At 42.6% G+C, this 23,485-nt stretch overlaps 1 protein-coding gene across 4 annotated transcripts in view; it reads right to left on the minus strand.

Annotated features, from left to right (window-relative positions):
* LOC139445055 (molybdate-anion transporter-like) overlaps nucleotides 1-23,485 on the minus strand; it is a 79,098-nt gene that overhangs the window by 5,802 nt on the left and 49,811 nt on the right. Inside the window, exons 10-14 of one of the 4 annotated variants that reach the window (XM_071226126.1) lie at nucleotides 19,913-20,015; nucleotides 15,113-15,180; nucleotides 14,915-14,994; nucleotides 11,306-11,327; nucleotides 10,465-10,501 (exon numbers count right to left, since the gene is read on the minus strand). In XM_071226126.1, coding sequence (XP_071082227.1) covers nucleotides 10,493-10,501; nucleotides 11,306-11,327; nucleotides 14,915-14,994; nucleotides 15,113-15,180; nucleotides 19,913-20,015 — 282 coding nt within the window. In that variant the 3' untranslated portion in view covers nucleotides 10,465-10,492. The remainder of the gene's footprint in view (nucleotides 1-10,464; nucleotides 10,502-11,305; nucleotides 11,328-14,914; nucleotides 14,995-15,112; nucleotides 15,181-19,912; nucleotides 20,016-23,485) is intronic. The other 3 variants (XM_071226125.1, XM_071226127.1, XM_071226124.1) reach the window with 3 other exon arrangements.

The raw sequence follows: 23,485 nt of genomic DNA on the forward strand, positions 1-23,485 counted from the left end.
AAGCCCTCCATAATAGCTTGCAGCGAACAATTACTGTGGAGTGCTAATGTTGAAGCTATGGCTCGAACTTCGTGAGGATGAGAGGAGGTGGGAGGTGCGAGTCCTTGCGCCTCGTAAGCTCTGAGAATTACCGCTCTCAACCAAAAGGAGAGAGTATTACGTGTAATCTCTTTCCTTGCATTGGTTGAGAGCGGTATGAACAGCCGTCGAAAATGTTGTCGTCACTGTTCAGATCGCTGCAGGTAAATACGAAGCGCACGAACTGGGCACAGGGTGAGATCAGCGTGATCATGAGGGCCCATAATGGCAGACAAGGAAGGAATGTGAACATTCTCGAATCTGGGCCAGGAAGTTCATTTTCCGCTAAAAAATCCCATCTGAGACCAAGATGGACGTTGCCATGGTTACGCTGATCGAACGATATCTGACCGACAATAAGTCGAACGCGACCTGATCTAGAGGCTCGTAAGCCTGACTAGACAGGTTGCGCAGAACAACATCGAGGTCCCAGGCCGGTGGTCGGAATTTACATGACTGATCTTCAACCATGAAGGCACGTAGAATCTTCTGCAACTCCAGTACTTTAGTGAGCTTGTCGCCCGTAGGAGACGGCACCACTGAAGCCAAAGCTGCCAGATAAGTCGAGATCGTCGACCCTTTCAAACGCCAAGATGACCGGAGATAGACTAAGAACTCCTCCACCTGTGGTGGGGTTGCTACTGCCGGGTTGAAGCCACGAGACCTGGCAAAAATGGAGAAAGTGGTTCACTTGTCATCGTACAGCTTTTGAGTGGTAACTCGATGTGCCAACGAGACAAGCGCTGCCACTTTAGCCGAATATCCTTTCTTCATTAACGTGGTCTTAAGCAAACCCAGGTGTGAAGCTGGAAGTTCTTTATCCCCAGATGCAAGATGTAGGTGTGAGGATGAAGAAGGAGGTCGTCTCAATCTGGCAACGGGAACGGTGGCTGATCGATGATCTGAAGAAGTTCCGGGAACCACGTTCTGGCAGGCCAATAAGGCGAAACCAAAAGCAGACGTAGGTTGGCCGTTTGACAACTTTCTCCAGTATCGATGGTAACAGCACTGTTGGCGGAAACGCGTAAGCGTCTAGACCCTCTCACGATATCGCTAGAGCGTCGTGGTCCCATACCCGTGGGTCTGGAACCGGCGACACGAATCAAGGGAGGCAGTTGTTGTACCGGGTTGCGAAGAGATCTACTTGGGGCAGCCAGAGTCGATCTGTCACCAGATGAAAGACTGTTGGACTCGATGGTCTTGACAGGGCGTCGGCTATCACATTCTTGGCCCCCGGGATGTGACGGCCGCGTACGCCCATGTCCAAGTCGTCGACGAGGTCGAAGAACCTGAATGTCCGGTCCGAGTCGACCGAGTCGTTCCCTGTTTGTTGATGCAGTGTACGACTGTGGAGTTGTCCAACTGTATCATCAGCCGTTTCCAACCGAGTCAAAGTTTCCAGAACTCGACCGTCTGAATCACTGCTTCCATCTCGAGGCAGTTGATGTGGAGGACCTTTTCTTCTGGCGACCACAGCCCGGCCGCTTGGTCGTCCCCGAAGTGCGCTCCCATCACGCGTCTACGAATAGGTGTAGTAAGAATGGAGGTTTTCTCATAAAGACGCCTTCGCAAACGTTCGACGGCTGGAGCCACCACAACGTAGCTGCGCCGGAAGTGGAACCAGGAGATTGGGAAACTCCAGGTGGGGGTACAGCAATCTCTGCAGCGGACGAAGTTGAAGACGACCTCGGCGAGTCAGGTCTTGGGCCGATGTCAACAGACCGAGGACTTCCTGCCACGTGTGCACCGACGCCGGGGCATGTAGAAGTCTCGGAACGCTGCTGACAATCTTGTCCCAACTGTCTTGAGGTACCGTGACCAGACTGACCCCAGTCTGGAAGCGTATCCCAATGTACTGTAGATCCCGAGTTGGTACCAAGTCCGACTTTTGAAGGTTGACGATCCACCCGAGGTACCGTAGTAGACTCAGGGTGGTCGCCAACTCTGCTTGAAGGGCTTCTGTGAACTGGTGAGCTTGGAGCCCGATGTCTAGGTAGAAGGAGACCCTGATCGCTTGCCGATGGAGACATTCTATGACTGGCTTCATGATCTGTGTGAAAATACACGGGGCCGTAGAAAATCCAAACCGGAGGGCCGCCCACTGGTAATGAAGACCTTGGTAGACAAATCGGAGGTACTTTTGGAACTCAGAAGCTATCGGTACATGGAGATACGCATCCTGAAGGTCTATCGAGACGAGGAAGTCGTTCTGTAATATCATCCGACGCAGAGAGCTGAGGGATATCATGGTGAATGTGTCTGGTTGTTGGAGGTATGTTGCGTTGAACTTTTTGAAATTGAAAATAAGCCGCATCTTTGTGGAGTTTTTCTTGGGTACTAGAAAGATGGGCGAGTAGTACCCCGGCAATGGTGCCGATGTCCCTAGGCGAAGTACGGCCGCCTTTCCCACCAACGAATCGATGGCCTCCGTCAGCCGATCCGTTGGTGGAGTGTGGAATGTGCACATTCTCGTTTCGGTAAGGTCGTCGTGGGGCGTTCGAAACCGGTGGCCTTCTGGACAGGTTGTGTTAAGCCGAAATGATGATGTCACGCTCGGCTTCCCTGGAGTACTTGTCCAGAACGTCGTTGGTACGACTGTCAAACAACTGTAGCGATGACCACGGGGCCCGTAAGAGTGACCTGCCATGACGATCAGGTAGTTCAGTGCAGTCGATGTAACCATGGCGACGTGCCGTAGTAATCTGGCCTGATACATATCGGGACTGGGCGAGGACGTCTGAGATCCACTGTTGCATACAGGTGAGGACCGATGGCACCATCCTGTCATCCTCGTCCTGGGGTTCTTTCTCCTCAAAGTACACTGAGAGGGCCTCGATCGCTGTCGACAGCATAGCAAGCGGTTGTAGCTGGTGACGAACAGCAGTGTCCATGGATTCCAAATGCCTGTCTTCTACTAGAATCTTGGAGGGCGCTGGTTTCTTGAAGAGTAGCCCCCAATCCAATTCCCTACTCATGGGTGACGAAAACGGCATGCCATAAATCGGGTAACGAGATAGACCAGGCGGCTTGCAGAAACTCTGCCCAGGCAGACCAGAGGCAAAGTTCTGGTCCATATCTTGAGCCATGGCTTTGAAGACATCGGGAGGAGAAAACTGAAGAGACTGCTGTATATATCCGACCTTAAAGCCCGCACGCGTCAGTTTGTCATCGTCTTGTGATAACTCAGGCAGAAAGTTAGATAGCTAAGCAAACAACTCAATGTCTTTGGGAGGCCAAGGAGGGCTGTCGTCACAATCCATCATCGACGTCGATTGTGGAGGCGTAGATGAAGGTGCTGGTGTACTGGTTGACGGTCCATGGACCACCGACGCAGTCGAGTCCTTCTTGGTTGACGCCGTCGAGGCGAGGACCGCCACCGTTATCTTGGGTATCAAAGCCGAGTTGATATTAAAGTGAGACGAGGGCGTCGTTCTGTCATTATCTTCACTACGACGCTGAACTCCTAGAAACTCCCTGCGAGAACGTCGCACATCCTCGTGGGGACGAGGGCTCCGATCTCTAACTGTAGAAGTACTATGATTCCCATCGTAGTTATCGTCCGAATCGTACTCCCAACGACCACGAAGGCCATGAACGCCCTTGTGTTGTGTACTGTCTTTCAACGAGGCACTCTACCTGTCGTCCCGACTTGAACGGAACTACTTCTGTGTCCACTGTCGTCCCGCATGACGTCCCTATCGTCGCTGGTAGAACGAGATACGGACCGACGAGGGACCGTTGTCCCCTCATGGTCCTCGACACCACCCGGTCCTGTCGTAACAGGGGTGGCTGAGTGACGCTCTCAATCAACCGATTGACGAAGATCAGTCGTGCGGGTAGTATCATCAGCAGGCGAACGGTCACGTGTCTTGTCGAAAACATAATTTGACTGAGGCGGGTCTTTATCAACTGATTTCTTGGGTGTGGTCGATGTGGAGGGTGCAGAGTCCAAGGATCCACCCGATGACCTTCTGTGCTTGTAGCGCTGGTCAGCAGCCCGCTTCGCCAACGCACAAAGATATAAGTTAAAGTTTATGGAAGACAAGTGCTCACATTCTTTACAACATTTTTCCCATGAACACGTTGAAAACCAGTCCTTAATGATGCAGGAAGGACAATACTTGTGAGGGTCTACTTTAGACAGTTTTCTTTGACACGAGGCACAAATGCCCGACATGTTGCCACGTGTATAATCAAGTCAAACAGTGAAACAAGTGTTGAACACAAACAATGGATTACAAAGAATTACATTCCAGGAGTTTACAGGTAAGACATATTTATTATTATTATTACTTTATTAGAACAACAACTGTAGACAAGCGATAAGTACTAATAGAATACAAACAAGCAGTCTAACGCGAAAGACTTTCTCGAGTGACCAGCTCAGAGGCGGGCTGAGAGATTTGTGACATGTCATAGGGAGGTGCGTGCGCAACCGGACGGAAACAAGTTTAATGTTTACGTTCCAGCTTCTGGCTTCCTTTTAAACGTGCGACTAGATGTGAGGGTATGAGAGATACCCATTTGTATGACTGAAATCAGACTAAAACAGGTATATTTGAAGTGATGTCTTTGTCACTTCATATACTACATGATAATAATCAAAGAAAGGAGCCACAAGCCTAAATTGTTTCTATGTCCAAACTCTTTCCATGGAAATCAAGAAAAATAAAAATGCCAAAATCTGTAAATAACAACAGGCACTATTTCAGGATCTGTTTGATATATTTGCCAATTTTTGTTGAAAGATATTGAACGGTTTTTGTGTTGAGCTCTGGAAACAAAATCCACCTCCCCTTCAGAGACTATGTCCAAACTCTTTCCATGGAAATCTAGGAAATAAAAATGCCAAAAATCTGTAAGTAGCAACAGGCACTATTTCAGGATCTGTTTGATATATTTGCCAATTTTTGTTGAAAGATATTGAACGGTTTTTGAGTTGTGCTCTGGAAACAAAATCCACCTCCCCTTCAGAGACTATGTCCAAACTCTTTCCATGGAAATCTAGGAAATAAAAATGCCAAAAATCTGTAAGTAGCAACAGGCACTATTTCAGGATCTGTTTGATATATTTGCCAATTTTTGTTGAAAGATATTGAACAGTTTTTGAGTTGTGCTCTGGAAACAAAATCCACCTCCCCTTCAGAGACTATGTCCAAACTCTTTCCATGGAAATCTAGGAAATAAAAATGCCCAAAATCCGTAAGTAGCAACAGGCACTATTTCAGGATCTGTTTGATATATTTGCCAATTTTTGTTGAAAGATATTGAACAGTTTTTAAGTTGTGCTCTGGAAACAAAATCCACCTCCCCTTCAGAGACTATGTCCAAACTCTTTCCATGGAAATCTAGGAAATAAAAATGCCAAAAATCCATAAGTAGCAACAGGCACTATTTCAGGATCTGTTTGATATATTTGCCAATTTTTGTTGAAAGATATTGAACAGTTTTTGAGTTGTGCTCTGGAAACAAAATCCACCTCCCCTTCAGAGACTATGTCCAAACTCTTTCCATGGAAATCTAGGAAATAAAAATGCCCAAAATCCGTAAGTAGCAACAGGCACTATTTCAGGATCTGTTTGATATATTTGCCAATTTTTGTTGAAAGATATTGAACAGTTTTTGAGTTGTGCTCTGGAAACAAAATCCACCTCCCCTTCAGAGACTATGTCCAAACTCTTTCCACTGAAATCTAGGAAATAAAAATGCCAAAAATCCGTAAGTAGCAACAGGCACTATTTCAGGATCTGTTTGATATATTTGCCAATTTTTGTTGAAAGATATTGAATGGTTTTTGAGTTGTGCTCTGGAAACAAAATTCACCTCCCCTTCAGAGACTATGTCCACACTCTCCATGGAAATCTAGGAAATAATAAATGCCAAAAATCTGTAAGTAGCAACAGGCACTATTTCAGGATCTGTTTTGATATATCTGCCAATTATCATTGCAAAATTATTGAACTGTTCTTGAGAAATGCTCCGGAAATGAAATGTTTACGGATGGAAGGACGGACGGGCGGAGCAGAGAGACAGACGAGGTGTCGACTATATCCCCCCACGAATTATATGCCAGGGGGCTAAAAAAATAATTTAAAAAATAATAAAAACATATTTATGGTAAGCCTGAAAACTACATGCCTGCCTGATCAAATTTCATGATACATGCAAAACCGGCTGAGTTATGAACAAATATGACAATTTCAAAATTCATCTGGTATTTTGTGAGCGAGTTTTAGACAACTTTGCTAGGATCATTCATACAATATTCAGCTCAATAGGCCTCATAGTTTCTGAGGAGATGTCACAAATGCAAAAGTTAACAATGGACCGACGAACAATTGAATATGCTAAACATAAGCTCCCTTGACTTTCAGTCAGGTGAGGTAACACAAATAAGTAACACCAGATGATAAAACTTAAAATCTATTCATTATGAAAAAACTGTGATGTCCCTGTTGTTAGCACTGAGGTTCTTCAAGTTACTTTTCCATGGTTACAACAAGGACAGCCACCGGAGGAAATTATTTGGCCTTTGATGCACATAATTCTCCATTCTGACAAACCATGCATCATGACCCTCCTTATGAATGTAAAATAAATGTCCAAACTTGAAAAATATATCAAAATGTGTGGTATCATTAGGGACACTTACTTTCAGAGCACTCAGTAAATCAGTACACCTCCAATACTTATTTCTCATAAAATCTGTATCACAGCTCCAAAATCAACCCACAATTGAAAAGACAGGAAGCACTAATGTTATGCAATCCAACAGAGTGGAATAATAGTTTCAACCTGAGAGCACATTTCACATGTTCACTGTGTTAACAAACAGGAGGTACAAATAATCTATGAACAGAATTTATTTTATTTCTTTGTTATATTTAACAACTAGAAATGTTTGACTTCAATTTCAATTTTTAAGGAAATTTATATTTCATGGGGTGAAATTAGAAAAAGGATGTTTCTTTTTTCACAAATGCCAATCTTTTGAACATGGCTTCTTTCCATTTTGGGGTACTTATTCTCCTTCGAAAAGACATATATGACTCTCATGTCCCTGTCGCGATCTGTACAAAGAGTATTTTTTATTATGTCCAATTAAAATAATGATGGAACTTTTAATTGTTACTTGGTAGTGCAAAGTGAACAAGATTTATGACATTTTCTGAGCATGTTCCATGTAATGTATACTAAAGCTAAGGTCTCACTGACTGTGAGGACTGGGCCAAGTGTAGTTATCACTGTTTGTTTGCTTGTACATGTTGTGTAGGGTACAACAGCCTTGAACTTGTTATAATCTGTCTATCTGGTACAGGTGCAGTCAGAGACAGAGTTAGCATGATGAGAAATGGAGTGTACATAATACCCCAGTCATGATGTGACATGGCCGAAGGCGCAGGTAACATGTAAGGAGACTGGATCTGCCAGGGTGTAGAAAGTGAGGGTGAAAGTCTTGGTGAGCAAATAATGAACAACATGCATTTTAGTCACTGTTAGTGCCAACACAGTTTATGGGGGAAACTACAAACTCTGGACATACAGTGTATAACAGAAGGAAAACAGGTGCAAGAGGTTAGATATTAATGTTGGATTGCTAATTTGCATGCACACACTCTTACCACTGTTACACAAAGTTTAGTCACATACAATTTCCCTTGCAGCTACTGTTTACCAAGTCAGATTATACATACACTAGCCACAAACAGAAGCTCAATGAAACTGAGACAAGTCTGTAAACGCAGTGACAAATGTTAATGTGAAAAATGTTGAAATGGGACTCTTCAGTGAAGACAATACTCCTCCACCACAATAAGCGCTGTCGGACAAGGTGCCTGCGGTCTTATGGCAGGATGACGTGGTCAAATCCCAGGCTGACATTGGCGGCTCCGGACTGCGAGTTGTGATGGTCTAGTGCCTGTTGTGGAGATGGGTGACACGGATCCATGAGTCCCCGGCTGACATTGGCAGCTCAGGACTGAGTTGTGATGGTCTGGTGCCTGTTGTGGAGATGGGTGACACGGATCCATGAGTCCCCGGCTGACGTTGGTGGCTCAGGACAGTGAGTTGTGATGGTCTAGTGCCTGTTGTGGAGATGGGTGACACGGATCCATGAGTCCCCGGCTGACATTGGCAGCTCAGGACTGAGTTGTGATGGTCTGGTGCCTGTTGTGGAGATGGGTGACACGGATCCATGAGTCCCCGGCTGACGTTTGGGCTCAGGACTGTGAGTTGTGATGGTCTGGTGCCTGTTGTGGAGATGGGCGACACGGATCCATGAGTCCCCGGCTGACGTTGGCAGCTCAGGACTGTGAGTTGTGATGGTCTGGTGCCTGTTGTGGAGATGGGTGACATGGATCCATGAGTCCCCGACTGACGTTGGCGGCTCAGGACTGTGAGTTGTGATGGTCTGGTGCCTGTTGTGGAGATGGGTGACACAGATCCATGAGTCCCCGGCTGACGTTGGCGGCTCTAGACTGTGAGTTGTGATGGTCTAGTGCCTGTTGTGGAGATGAGTGACACGGATCCATGAGTCCCCGGCTGACGTTGGCGGCTCAGGACTGTGAGTTGTGATGGTCTAGTGCCTGTTGTGGAGATGGTGGAGATGGTGGAGATGGTGGAGATGGGTGACACGGATCCATGAGTCCCAGGCTGACACTGGCAGCTCAGGACTGAGTTGTGAAGGTCTAGTGCCTGTTGTGGAGATGGGTGACACGGATCCATGAGTCCCCGGCTGACATTGGCAGCTCAGGACTGAGTTGTGATGGTCTAGTGCCTGTTGTGGAGATGGGTGACACAGATCCATGAGTCCCCGGCTGACGTTGGCGGCTCAGGACTGTGAGTTGTGATGGTCTGGTGCCTGTTGTGGAGATGGGTGACACGGATATGTCACACAAAGTGATCTGTCGCATACCAGTTAGATTCATCTCACACTTGTGTGCACGCCTTGCCATATCTGACATTTATCACATATTTTTGGTATGCAGTTTCTTTTGTGGCTAGTATATGATACAACTGTACTTCTACCATTACATTACATCACAGTGAAACAGCACCATATTTACTTGTACATAATGCACACATTTCTTATTTTTTTCCTTATACACACCATAGCATTTTCCCACAAAACTTGTAACCAAGAAAGGGTATGTGCATCATACTCAAGTACACAAGATACTCCAGAAAATATGGTAGATGTTGTATTCCTAAAGTCTGACCCATTCTTCATGTCAAGATTACCATGATCTTTCTGCCATTAGGTGTTGAACAGGGATTTACAATTAAACTTCAAATACAGTGCCGTGACACTGTTACTCACCCAGATATGTAGTCAACAGTTTAATATGTCAACAAAGATAGCCACTTAATAAAAGTTGTTGTCAGTATTTACATCAAAATATTTTCTTCAAAAATACTGAGCACTAAAAATTAACACTAAAATCTAATGATTTGAACAAAATAAGATAACATTACAAGGAGAGAATTGAGAAAACTGAACAACAAGGTCTGTCCATATACATGAGTTGTTACTGAGCTATCAAAACAATACTATGGAATTAGGATTCAGAACTTTGTATTTCTATACCGGGTACACACCACTATGAACAGTGTCAAAATCAAACTTGTTGCCATGGAAAGAGAATTGTTTTCTTCCTAAAAATGCCTAAATAGCAAAAGGCCCCAGTTGAATATCCAGGAAATATTGCAAAACAATAACTACACAAGTATAGAACTTCACACCGATTATGAAATTTAAAATGACTGTATTATGGCCATTAATAGATATTTCAATGAGTCATCTGTGGCTTTATGGGCTCATAGGTTTCTGATGGACAACTAACGACAGACAAACAGGCAATGACATCAGCTCACTTGTCTTTGACTCAAGTGAGCTAAAACAGGAAATATAGGACTATAAACTACTTAAGCATAAGCATAGTGAGTATCATATCCTAAACCATTAATAGTTTGGTAGTAGTACTGAATAAGCAGGTACAAAACCTCCATTGACTTAATAAGAATTCAACAGAATTTGAATGAAGACTGGTAAGTAAGGGTTCAAAACACCAAAATATTGTTTTACTTTGAAATTATCAGACCTGTAACCCTTGATTCATTAGATAGAGAAATTATGATATAAACATGATTTGTAATCCGAGAGCTGAATCCCACAATTACTTGGATACAATCCTATAATAAACTCTGATGTGAAGTTTCTAGTCCCTTGTTGCCAGAGAGAGGCGTGTATATATGCAATGATGGCTGACATGTCGTTGCACATGGTTGTCATACGCAGGTGAAGGTCGGAGGAAGTGTAGCCAGTGCCAGCTGTTGGCAGGGTTAGCAAACAGAAAGGAAACATCTGCTGCCAAACAAAACATTTACCAGTGTCCCTGGGGCGCCCCTTGGTGATTTAACTTTTCTGGAAATAAAAGGGACAGGTTGGGGAGGAAATAAAAAATTAGATAGATTCAATTGAAAATAGAAAATAGAGGCATGCATGACATTATTTAGGAACAATGGATAATATTTGATCACACAGAAAATTTATAAATGAAAAAGAAAATTCCTGTGAAGTAGGTAATAGACAATAATACATCTAAGGAGAAAATGGACCAAAGAACCCCAAAGTGCCAAGGATTGTACCCCAGATATCATATCAACACATACACCAATAATGTACCAAATCAGCTTTGCATGAAACAGGTAACAGTTAGCAACACTTGATACAGGGGTAGGCAATAGGAAGGAGTTTCTATGCCTTCAAGCCAGATATATTGTCACCCTGTCTTCAAAACAGGGAGTCTAAAACTCTAAGAGAGCTACCCAACTTTGTATGATGAGACTGGCAAGACTAACATACTAGAGGCTGCAACCTTTAAGAGAATGGAAGTTTGGAACAATGGGGGGTCCCAATACCGCTAACCTCAAAATATATTATGGTTTGGAAGACTTTCTCTTTGCAGCACGTTAATCTTGATACAGAACAAACAGAAGCAAATCATTGATGACCTGACTCACAATTGAGACCTATTTTGTGTAACCTGGTGACAAACACAAAGTGTCAAAGTTTTTGCCTTCATTGTACAAAGATACACATACCGTCTTACAGATTTCCTGTTGTTATGGGCATAAATATTATTTTGCTTCAATATTGAAATTACCAAGAATTGAGACACCCCTTGTTGATAACTACTCTAAATTACTGAAAAGACCAAGATGATACCTTGTTCAGGTCTGTCTGCCCACTGGAGACAAAAAGAGGAAGCGTGTGAGTGAGTGAGTGTGAGTTGGGTTTAACGCTGCTTGTATTCCAATTACATCACGGCGTGTCAGCTTAATGTGGGAGGAAAGCCCGAAATGATGCAGGTCTCAGAGGTTTACCACTTCGGTGAAACCCACGAGCACAGGAATGGTGCTGACAAACCTAGAAACATAATCAGGGCGAACCGGGATTTGAACCCACAATCAAAGGTTTCTGGTGTGCCCAAGGGATGCAACTCTGCACAGCGAATCACGGTGCCTTAGACGACTGGGCCACCCGTGCCCCCCAAAAAGAGGAAGCATAAGGTAACAGGAGTATGTAACTTGAGATGCTCTTATTGGAGCTAGTCCATTTTGTAGGAAGGACAAAATTGTAGGGCACATACACTTCAAACCAAATGATCCGACAGGGAGAATTTGGAACATTATCATGTGCTTATCTGGAATATGGATTCTCACAAATCATCATTACCTAATGTTTACCAGGAAAGTGCCTCTCATACATCATGAAGATGACATGTGAGAGTCCCTATTCCTGGTAAACACTCTGTAATGATGACGTGTTAGAGTCCCTGTTCCTGGTAAACACCAGGTCATGATGTGTGAGAGTCCCTATTCCTGGTAAACACCAGGTCATGATGTGTGAGAGTTGCTATTCCTGGTAAACACTAGGTCATGATTTGTGAGAGTCCCTATTCCTGGTAAACACTAGGTCATGATGTGTGAGAGTCCCTATTCCTGGTAAACACTAGATCATGATATGTGAGAGTCCCTATTCCTAGAAACACTAGGTCATGATGTGTGAGAGTCCCTATTCCTGGTAACAACTATGGTTTATAGGTAATGATGATGTGTGAGAGTCCCTATCCCTGGTAACAACTATGGTTATTAGGTAATGATGATGTGTGAGAGTCCCTATTCCTGGTAACAACTATGGTTTATAGGTAATGATGATGTGTGAGAGTCCCTATTCCTGGTAACAACTATGGTTTATAGGTAATGATGATGTGTGAGAGTCCCTATTCCTGGTAACTAACACGGTTAATAGGTAAAGATGATGTGTGAGAGTCCCTATTCCTGGTAACAACTATGGTTTATAGGTAATGATGATGTGTGAGAGTCCCTATTCCTGGAAACTAACACGGTTAATAGGTAATCAAGATATGTGAGAGCCTTTTACGGCAAGCATGGGTAGCTGAAGACTTATTCTAACCCGGATCTTCACGGAGGAAATCCTATCTATTTCCAAATTGAAAAGAAATAAAACTTCTGGATTATACTTTGTTGAACCATTTCTAACCATAATTTGTACTTTAGTTTTAAACTCTGGACTCGTACCAGTTAGTTGACTTAACAGGATTTTAAAACCTATTTACAAGAAGAAAGTTAATCACTAAGATCCAAACTCGCATAAATCTGCGAAAATGCTAAGATGTTTTGGAAAACTTTTTACAAGCATATTACAGAAGACGGGAGTTTTTAGAATCAAATAATATTTTAACTCCAGCTCAAGCAGGACTCAAAAAGGGGTTCTCCGTAAGTGATAGCACATTTGTTCAAGATATAATTGTGGAAATTGTGAACATATCCCAAAAGACTATACTGCGTCTTTGTTGAGTTGACAAAGGTTTTTGACACTGTAGCTGGAAAGCTGGTTTGTGGCACAAAATGATTAAATGAATATATACACTATGGATTGATGGGTACTGACATCTAGTATTACTTTGGATGCCGAACAGTCTATTTATATTTAAATAGAAAAGTAACCTTCATTATTCCCATCCAAATTGGGTCTCTTCCTCAAATCACGAACTTTTTGGAACCAAATTGTTCCAAACAACCAAAGTAGTTGTTTTGACCAATTTATGGTGCACATAATCCTGAAATTACCTCAAAAGACACATTTTTTAATAATGCCATAGAACTATTGTTATATTCGGTCCAATTGCATCTCCACATGAGCTTCCAGACTGGGACGCCCATGACATCACTTCTGGTTCTGATATCACTTCTGGAGGCCTTGCTATGATTCCCCTGATCACTTGCCGCTAACCTATGACCTGTCTTGCACCTTGTAGCACCTATGATGGTACAAGAGGAAAGCTGTTTCTTGGTTGTTCGTAATAATATGGCAGATGGCAAAAGTTTGAATGGGTGTTTTAAAAAAGAATGGATGGAACAAACGAGAAGTTCCATTTCAGGAATGTGGATGGCTTTGACTTCCTCCAGGACGAAAGATCTGTGATCATGGATGTCTTATCTGGTAACACCTTTAACAGATTCAATCTGTGGGACACTGGGGAGGCCTTGTCCCCTTGTTTCCACTGACTGAAGTGAGCGTAGTGAGAACAGATACTTTCTTCTTGGCCCTTTTTCCTCCTTTTTGACATTGTCCAGTATTTAGTGACCTAGAGAATATCATTTCATAGAAGAGAAGCACACTGGGTGTATCCGGATTCCTTTGTCTCTGTACATCAAACAGATTGGCACTTCCAGCAGGTGACGTGAGGATCACACAAGGTCTTCCCATGCCCAAACACCCTACATGTTGGTGGAGGAGACGCCATCTTGTACCACAGGTGACATGAGGGTCACACAAGGTCATCTAATGGCCAAACACCCTACATGTTGATGGAGGAGACGCCATCTTATACCACAGGTGACGTGAGGGTCACACAAGGTCTTCTCATGCCCAAAAACCCTACATTTTGGTGGAAGAGACGCTATACTGTACCACAGTTGACGTGAGGGTCACACAAGATCTTCTAATGCCCAAATACCCTACATGTTGGTGGAGGAGACGCCATCTTATACCACAGTTGACGTGAGGGTCACACAAGATCTTCTAATGCCCAAATACCCTACATGTTGGTGGAGGAGATGCCATCTTGTACCACAGGTGACGCAAGGTCACACAAGGTCTTCTCATGACCAAACACCCTACATGTTGGTGGAGGAGACGCCATCTTATACCACAGGTGACGCAAGGTCACACAAGGTCATCTAATGCCCAAACACCCTACATGTTGGTGGAGGAGACGCCATCTTGTACCACATCAGATGTTATCACCTACGAAACTAAGGTAAACTAATCTTCTTCAGCTTCCACGCAAGTGAGAAGCACAATCTAGTCTTATTGAAAGACTAAAATTCCAAATTTTATTACAGTATGAAAACAACCAAATTTCGTGCCATGACAACTCAGAACTTTTGAACAACTGACTGTAGCTTACACAGGAAAGAAGTAAAGACTTCCTGGCTGCTCGCATACGTAGAGGTTTAGGAAGGGAGATACTATTAGTATCTCAACTGGTTCAGTGAAAACGACTTCTGTTGAAAATCTAATGATTTTATAGTGTTATGACAGCCAAAGTACAGGATTTCTGGCAAAGATGTTTTCGAGGAAGCATTTTTTTAATTACTAACTTACTAGCTGGTAAAAATTATTGCAGTTTTGGCTCACATGATGATAAGTGAAAGTATTGGAATGACAAAAGATGGTACACAGTGGAAACAAAGTGGATTGAATTGGCATCTATGTCATGCAAGGAGAGATCATCCAAGTACTTACTGGTACAGTAGGTGCTGGAAAAATGCAGCAAGGGATAGGAAAAACACACAGCACAGGAAGATGGTGTTGATTGGCAGGTTCTGTGGACAATAGGAAATATGCTGGTAATCCCTACATATATCACATAATCGTTTGCAAAGTCTTTGATAAGTGACTGAGAAGTGTGAATGTGTCTTGTATATTGTGTTGAGTACTCACTTGCAGAAGGATGACCACAACAAGCAGGTTGAGAGGAACCCGGAAAACATTCATTATGGTGGCCCGGGCTAAAAATGAAAGGAAAAGGAAATATAGCAGATGAACATTTTATGGAAAATATTGCCAGAGCTCCAGATAAGCTGCGTATCTGCGAAAAATACGCATCAGAAATGCAGAAATATGCAGTAAAATAATATCCAAGCGTATCAAATACGCAACGAACATTACAGATAGGCTACAAAAATAAAGCTTGTGCATATCATCAAAATGTTGTGAAGTAACCCTGCATATTAGATTGGCAAATCGGCAACTTATTTAGAAATTATAAACGGGCATGCCGTCAACCTTGCCAAACTCCACGATGATCATTTGCCATCACATTTTCTTGTGGAAGTATCGTGGTATTTTTGAGTCCTATAAAGCTCTCGAACCCACACAACACCAGTTTGCAGGGACTAGATGAATCGTGTTTTTAAATATTATACTTAAATACCCACATGTGTAAAAACTAGTGGGTAACAGAAATGTGAATACCCAGATAGAATTACTGTTACCCAGTGATTTAAAAATGCATGGGTAAAATACCCACAACACCAAAAGCTTATCTGGAGCTCTGTATTGCATTAATAAAAACAGTTAAGTATTAATGTTTGAGGATGCAGCCAGCACCAGGTAGGCCAAGGCATCTATGTACTGAAGGACACCTAGCACCAGGTAGATCAAGGCATCTATGTTCTGGAGGGCACCTAGCACCAGGTAGGCCAAGGCATCTATGTACTGAAGGGCACCTAGCACCAGGTAGGCCAAGGCATCTATGTACTGAAGGACACCTAGCACCAGGTAGGCCAAGGCATCTATGTACTGAAGGACACCTAGCACCAGGTAGGCCAAGGCATCTATGTACTGAAGGGCACCTAGCACCAGGTAGATCAAGGCATCTATGTACTGAAGGACACCTAGCACCAGGTAGGCCAAGGCATCTATGTACTGAAGGACATCTAGAACCAGGTAGGCCAAGGCATCTATGTACTGAAGGGCACCTAGCACCAGGTAGATCAAGGCATCTATGTACTGAAGGACACCTAGCACCAGGTAGGCCAAGGCATCTATGTACTGAAGGACACCTAGCACCAGGTAGATCAAGGCATCTATGTACTGAAGGGCACCTAGCACCAGGTAGATCAAGGTATCTATGTACTGAAGGGCATCTAGAACCGATAGGTCAAGGGGCCTATGTACTGAAGGGCATCTAACACTGGGTAGATCAAGGTATCTATGTTCTGGAGGGCACCTAGCACCAGGTAGGCCAAGGCATCTATGTACTGAAGGGCACCTAGCACCAGGTAGATCAAGGCATCTATGTACTGAAGGGCACCTAGCACCAGGTAGATCAAGGCATCTATGTACTGAAGGACACCTAGCACCAGGTAGATCAAGGCATCTATGTACTGAAGGGCACCTAGCACCAGGTAGATCAAGGCATCTATGTACTGAAGGACACCTAGCACCAGGTAGATCAAGGCATCTATGTACTGAAGGGCACCTAGCACCAGGTAGATCAAGGCATCTATGTACTGAAGGGCACCTAGCACCAGGTAGATCAAGGTATCTATGTTCTGGAGGGCACCTAGCACCAGGTAGATCAAGGCATCTATGTACTGAAGGACACCTAGCACCAGGTAGATCAAGGCATCTATGTACTGAAGGGCACCTAGCACCAGGTAGATCAAGGCATCTATGTGCTGAAGGGCACCTAGCACCCGGTAGATCAAGGCATCTATGTACTGAAGGGCATCTAGCACCAGGTAGATCAAGGTATCTATGTACTGAAGGGCATCTAGCACCAGGTAGATCAAGGTATCTATGTACTGAAGGGCATCTAGAACCAGGTAGATCAAGGTATCTATGTTCTGGAGGGCACCTAGCACTGGGTAGATCAAGGCATCTATGTTCTGGAGGGCACCTAGCACCAGGTAGGCCAAGGCATCTATGTACTGAAGGGCACCTAGCACCAGGTAGATCAAGGTATCTATGTACTGAAGGACACCTAGCACCAGGTAGATCAAAAATGGTCCGGAAACAAAGCTTACCCCCATTCAGAGTCTATGTTCAACTTATCTCCATGGAAACAAGAAAAAATAAAAATGTCAAAACTCTCTAAATAGCAAAAGGCACCACTTCAGTGCTGGGTTAATGTGTATACAAAGTTTCGCGAAAAAATATTAAACGGTTTCCGAGTTATGGTCCGGAAACCAAGCTTACCCCCATTCAGAGTCTATGTTCAAGTTATCTCCATGGAAACGAGAAAATATAAAAATGTCAAAAATCTCTAAATAGCAAAAGGCACCACTTCAGTGCTGGGTTAATGTGTATACAAAATTTCGCGAAAAAATATTGAACGGTTTCTGAGTTATGGTCCGGAAACGGTGGGAACGCCGACGCCGACGCCGACGGGAACCGTGCCAAAAACAATATGTCTCCCTCCATTCTGGGGGAGACATAATTCTAAAAGTGCTAAATATCAAAAGGCACCAGTTCAGTATGTGCCTGGTAGACATGCAAAGTTTTGTAAGAAAGTATTTAACGGTTTTTGAGTTACACTCTGGAAACGAACACCACCCCTGTAGAACCAAGTCCAACTTATTGCCATGGAAACGTGAAAAATAAAAATTTATAAAATTCCTAAATAGCAAGAGGCACCAGTGTAGTATGTGCCTGGTAGACATGCAAAGTTTTGTAAGAAAGTATTTACTGTTTTTTGAGTTACGCTCCGGAAACGAACACCACCCTTATAGACCCTAAGTCCAACTTGTTGCAATGGAAACGTAAAAGATAAAAAATTATAAAACTCCTAAATAGCAAAAGGCACCAGTTCAGTATGTGTCTGCTAAACATGCAAAGTTTTGTAAGAAATTATTTAACAGTTTTTGAGTTACGCTACAGAAACGAACAGCACCCTTATAGAACCTAGGTCCAACTTGTTGCCATGGAAACGTAAAAAATAAAAATTTATAAAATTCTGCACGCACGCACGCACACGCACACGCACACACACACACACACACACACACACACACACGGACGGAACCCATTTCTATATCCCCCGCCAACTTCGTTGGGCATCTAACAATGAGTAGATCAAGAATGGCAGATTCTGCTTCATGAGGACTGTATCAGAACCATTCTGATTTAAATAATGAGATTTTATTTCATGTTTACCATCAAACAACGCTCACGACAGAAGAAAACATCAGGATGATAAGATAACACAAGGCTCTGTAGCTCACCTGACTTCTGAAATAATAAATTGATGACAATAGTGGTGCCTTGTCATTATATTCACACAAAGTTTAAGCGTTGTGCCAAGATTCTTTACATTTATTTAAACAAGAAACGACGTCTTCATAAGAAGGAGTCTGCATGCCAAATTGTCATCAGCTCAGCAGTATCATAGGAGCAAAATATTTGAGAGCATGGTAAAACAGATATGGTCTTTCAACTGCAAGTACCATCTAATTACCCTTCACAAGAAAGAGGCCCCTCTTTGGAATGCTGTAGGTCCCTACAGCTTGCTTCTTGGGGAGACTATTGGGATTATTTTCACTACTGTCATTGTATTGCAATAGCAGCCCACACTATGGCAATAGTATTGTGACAGTTGTCAACTATTTCAACAGTATTACAATAGTGTAAAGCAACTTTAAGTCTTGAAAATTATATTAATCAATGTAGTAGAAATGAATAATGTATTGCTGTCAATCTCAAAGACAGATATTTTTCTTCCTGTCACTACTCAAACACAAGGAAAGTATCTCTAATCTGCAACTGTTGTAATCCTTGCTAACCATCCACACAGGGACCTTTGAAATTTGCATATATGTATTATTTATAAATATGAAACTATCAATTGTTAAGCATACTATTGATGATACTGTTGGCATTTTAAAATTCTTATCCATATTGTACGATCGTAGGACAAACGATTGCTGTAGTTTTATAGTTCGATAGTTCTATATATCGTTTACACTCCTAGAGAATTTCTTCCTGTATCCTGATGACTGCTGACTTTGAACCAATCTGACTTGGTCTGATGGATACTGGGCTATCTCCAGAGATACTCTCATTAGACTCTTGTAGCGGCAGTGTAAAACTAAAAACCAATTCATGTCTGCTCCAATGCCCAGCGCAGACCTGTTGATCCTGGAAATCAGCAAGGTTACCTTCATGTTGGACACTACTAGCCTAAAGTAGTCTTCATCCTGACCGTTTTTGTTCCCATCAGTCAACCCGTGGTAATCTTGGACCTGTGTCTGCAATATACCATGGCGGCCATGATGGGTAATGGGTTTCTTACTCAACTACCCAAACCATTATATGGTGTCCGTGACAGTTATGAAGTAGATTCTTCAAAGCTGACTTGATGGGTTTCTTCATAGAGACCCACCCTGCCCAAGCTTGAAGTTAGAAGGCTTCTAAGTAGTTCCTTCAATCCATATTAACTGAACTAAAACTGTTTGTCCTCGTACAGGACTCTTGGCCAGGGGATTCTTATGGGTCTGCAGAGGTGACCGTTTCTTCTTTAGGTCAGCTAGGTCAGTAAATCTGTCATTAAACATGGCCTGCATCCCTTCCTCATGTTTCTTCAACATATTTTCTAACATGTTCAAGGAGAAGGAGGGCATGACATCTATGTTGACCACTGAATCTCTAAGGACAGTGTGGGATGTATGTCTGGAGATCTTCCTGTCCTCCTCATAGCCTCTTGTCAAGGTGGAATTAACATTGATTGTGAAAACTCACTTGCTTCAGGTACATATTTCCCCCTCATTGTGCCAAGGGAGGGCCAAAAGATCCCAACACACATCTCGAACACCAGGAAGCCTGAGAATATGACCACCTGGTTCTGAAATGAACATGAGTGTAGTTGTTAAGCTTCAAACAAACATTTTGTACCCAAACTAAAGATAAAAATGGCAGATTGCTTCTAAATAAAGATGCAGTCAGCATAGATATACAAAGATTTTTTTCTGCATAAATACCGAGAGCACTAACAGACATGACTGAAACAATGTTTGATAGGTTGTTTTGTTGGTTGTTACGCAAGAGCAAAATTCCAACTATAATGGTTCACTGCTCCATCAACATAATGCCACATGTTCATGAGATTCAGTGATGAACACTTGAAGTGCAAAATCTAAAAGTTACACGGTAAGAAGCTGGTTATATGCTCATATCGACTGAAAGCAATTGAGACTAACTATAGTTTCCACAAATTAAATTGTACGTATGTCAAGAGACTAGTTGAAAATATGTGTCAAGTAAAAAACAACAAGAAACTACAGGTTAATGGTGGCAAATAAATCAACTTTACACAGATCATAAGGACACATACAAAATTGAAACGACTGTCCCCAGAGGAAATGTCCCAGTCCATAGCTATGAGCAGGTAATTATTGCAAACACTGATACTGACTTCATGAGGAGGAGTCGGTCTTTGACTCAAAGAATGAAAGTGGTATGGGGTGGAAGTTGATCACTTTCCTGTTGAAAATGTATTCCGCTGTGCCCTAAATGGCATGAGAAGGGGGTAGAAGCCCTTTGACCTCCTACACAGCTCTCATTAATTCTTGTCATCACAACCTAAAGATGGCCCACAGTAGATGGATAGTTTTCAATCAGGCGAATTTGTGATGCTTTCTAGTTGTGTGTCAGATCCCATTAATAAACATTTCATCCCATTAATAAAGTTGAAATGGAAAAACAAACAAAGTGTTGAAAATATAAATACTTTCATAAATTGTGTTATCTTCAGTGAAAAAGTTTTAAAACTCTCAGCATCATTTGGTATATTCAATGACATAGCATGTGGAGATGACTGATCACTGAGAAGAGATTGTGCACACCTAATCACCTCAGCAACCTGTCGATTGGCTGACAACCTCAAGACACTTGAAACTTTGTCCTTAACATTTGCATAAAGTGAATTCTAACTGGTTTTCAAGTCTTCTGAAAAAAGAGAAAATTATTAATTTTTTTGAATTTATAACAGTTCAGCCCTTTAATGGTGACAAACATCCTGCCTTAGGTTTAGCACATCTGGTGAAACCTATTTTGGAAACATCGGCCAACATACCAAGTTGAGTGCTGAACTAAAGACTTGGTCCAACTTTAATCTACTTATACATGTAGTCATTTTAATGCACAGGTGAATTCAGGCTATGACCTTCTTGTCACCTTGACATAACTGATCAATCTGTCAAAACCATTTCCCAGGCTTCACATGATATGATATCCCCGTGATGTCTAGGCACTGCATAATCTTAAAAACAAAATGCAGCAGCAGTTAAATTTGGACATAGGGCTGCTTACTTAATTGGTAACATGGAAAGCAATCTCTTCTGGGTATCACTTGAGTATGAGTAAGTGGGTGAATTGCTTTTATGCCTTTTTGAAAAGGATGGATTAGGGATGCAAATCTGCTGAGCAAATAGGGTTGCCTTGGGGCAGATTTAATCCATTTGGTGTGAGTAGATCTGACAATAGCTGTGATTAGGGCTTCAACGGGTCCAAAAATATGGACTCGAGTACCCCAGGGGTAAGACTCGGCTCGTGCTCGAGTACCCGTAATTATACATCTGTTCAATAAATTTGCAATTATCCTATCATATACAAAATGAAAGCGTCACAATGACCTCGTAGATCACTAAGAAAACCAATGTGATCGCATATCAAATAAAATACCTTTGAAATTTCAAGCTTCATTGCAATAAGAATTGTCAACTTGGGAAGAGAAATCGTTTACATCTCAATGTAACACATGCCAAGTTCAGGGGGAAAAAAATATTGCACACGTGATCTTCATGTGATGTATGTTGCGATTTGTGATTGGCTGGATTTTGGCGGGCTGGCTTCTTATGTGATAAATAAGATCATTTGATGCCAGCGCTGAAGGAAATTGTCAATAAATGACAAAATAGAGAAAATAAGTTAAAAGAAACATTTTCGATGTTATCACAAGTTCACAAGTCATTATTTACCTTTTCTTAGATGAAAACAAAACATTGAAAGATAACTAGGCTTGTAACTTTATAGCTGACTTCTACAAGACTTTTCCCGACATTTGAAGGGATAATTAGAATGAGATACAGTAACACAGTGTTAATATTCAAAAAAGTGTTAATATTCAATAAAGTGATGTCCAGTTATAAATATCTTATGAAAATATTGGATTAAAAATGATTAATGTAACGACGCTAATTTAGAATGAATATGTCTACTGCTTGCAACAGTTTAATAGTTTCATAAAACATCCCTTTAAACAAGAAATAAAGTACTTTTAAAACCAGGAAAAATATCCATATGAAATGGTTGTAAATAAGTGTATTGTTTCGAAAAATAACTAAAAGTTATTGACACTTTTATTTGATTCAATTGATCACTCATGAAAAAGAAAGTTACATAAAGAAACGTTTCTATTAACTTATTGAAAGTCGACCAAATTAGAGTTATCTCCTTTGGGCGAGTACTCGAGTCTTTCAAACTGAACTCGAGTCCCACTAAACTCTGCGCATGCCCGAGTACTCAAGTCTTTCAAACTGGACTCGAGTCTTTCAAACTGGACTCGAGTCCCACTTAACTCTGCCCATGCCCGAGTACTCAAGTCTTTCAAACTGGACTCGAGTCCCACTGAACTCTGCCCATGCCTGAGTTCTCGAGTCTTTCAAACTGGACACGAGTCCCACTAAACTCTGCGCGTGCCTGCCCGAGTACTCGAGTCTTTCAAACTGGACTCAAGTCCCACTTAACTCTGCCTGTGCCCGAGTACTCGAGTCTTTCAAACTGTACTCGAGTCTTTCAAACTGGACTCGAGTCCCACTTAACTCTGCCCATGCCTGAGTTCTCGAGTCTTTCAAACTGGACTCAAGTCCCACTAAACTCTGCGCGTGCCTGAGTACTCGAGTCTTTCAAACTGGATTCGAGTCCCACTTAACTCTGCCCATGCCTGAGTTCTCGAGTCTTTCAAACTGGACTCGAGTCCCACTAAACTCTGCCCGTGCCTGAGTTCTCGAGTCTTTCAAACTGGACTCGAGTCCCACTAAACTCTGCCCGTGCCTGAGTTCTCGAGTCTTTCAACTGGACTCGAGTACCACTAAACTCTGCCCGTGCCTGAGTACTCGAGTCTTTCAAACTGGACTCGAGTCCCACTAAACTCTGCCCGTGCCTGAGTACTCGAGTCTTTCAAACTGGACTCGAGTCCCACTAAACTCTGCCCGTGCCTGAGTTCTCGAGTCTTTCAAACTGGACTCGAGTCCCACTAAACTCTGCCCGTGCCTGAGTACTCGAGTCTTTCAAACTGGACTCGAGTCCCACTAA

The sequence above is a fragment of the Haliotis cracherodii genome, unplaced genomic scaffold (assembly GCF_022045235.1).
Source record: "Haliotis cracherodii isolate W230 unplaced genomic scaffold, xgHalCrac1.p SCAF_6, whole genome shotgun sequence".
Lineage (NCBI taxonomy): Eukaryota > Metazoa > Mollusca > Gastropoda > Lepetellida > Haliotidae > Haliotis > Haliotis cracherodii.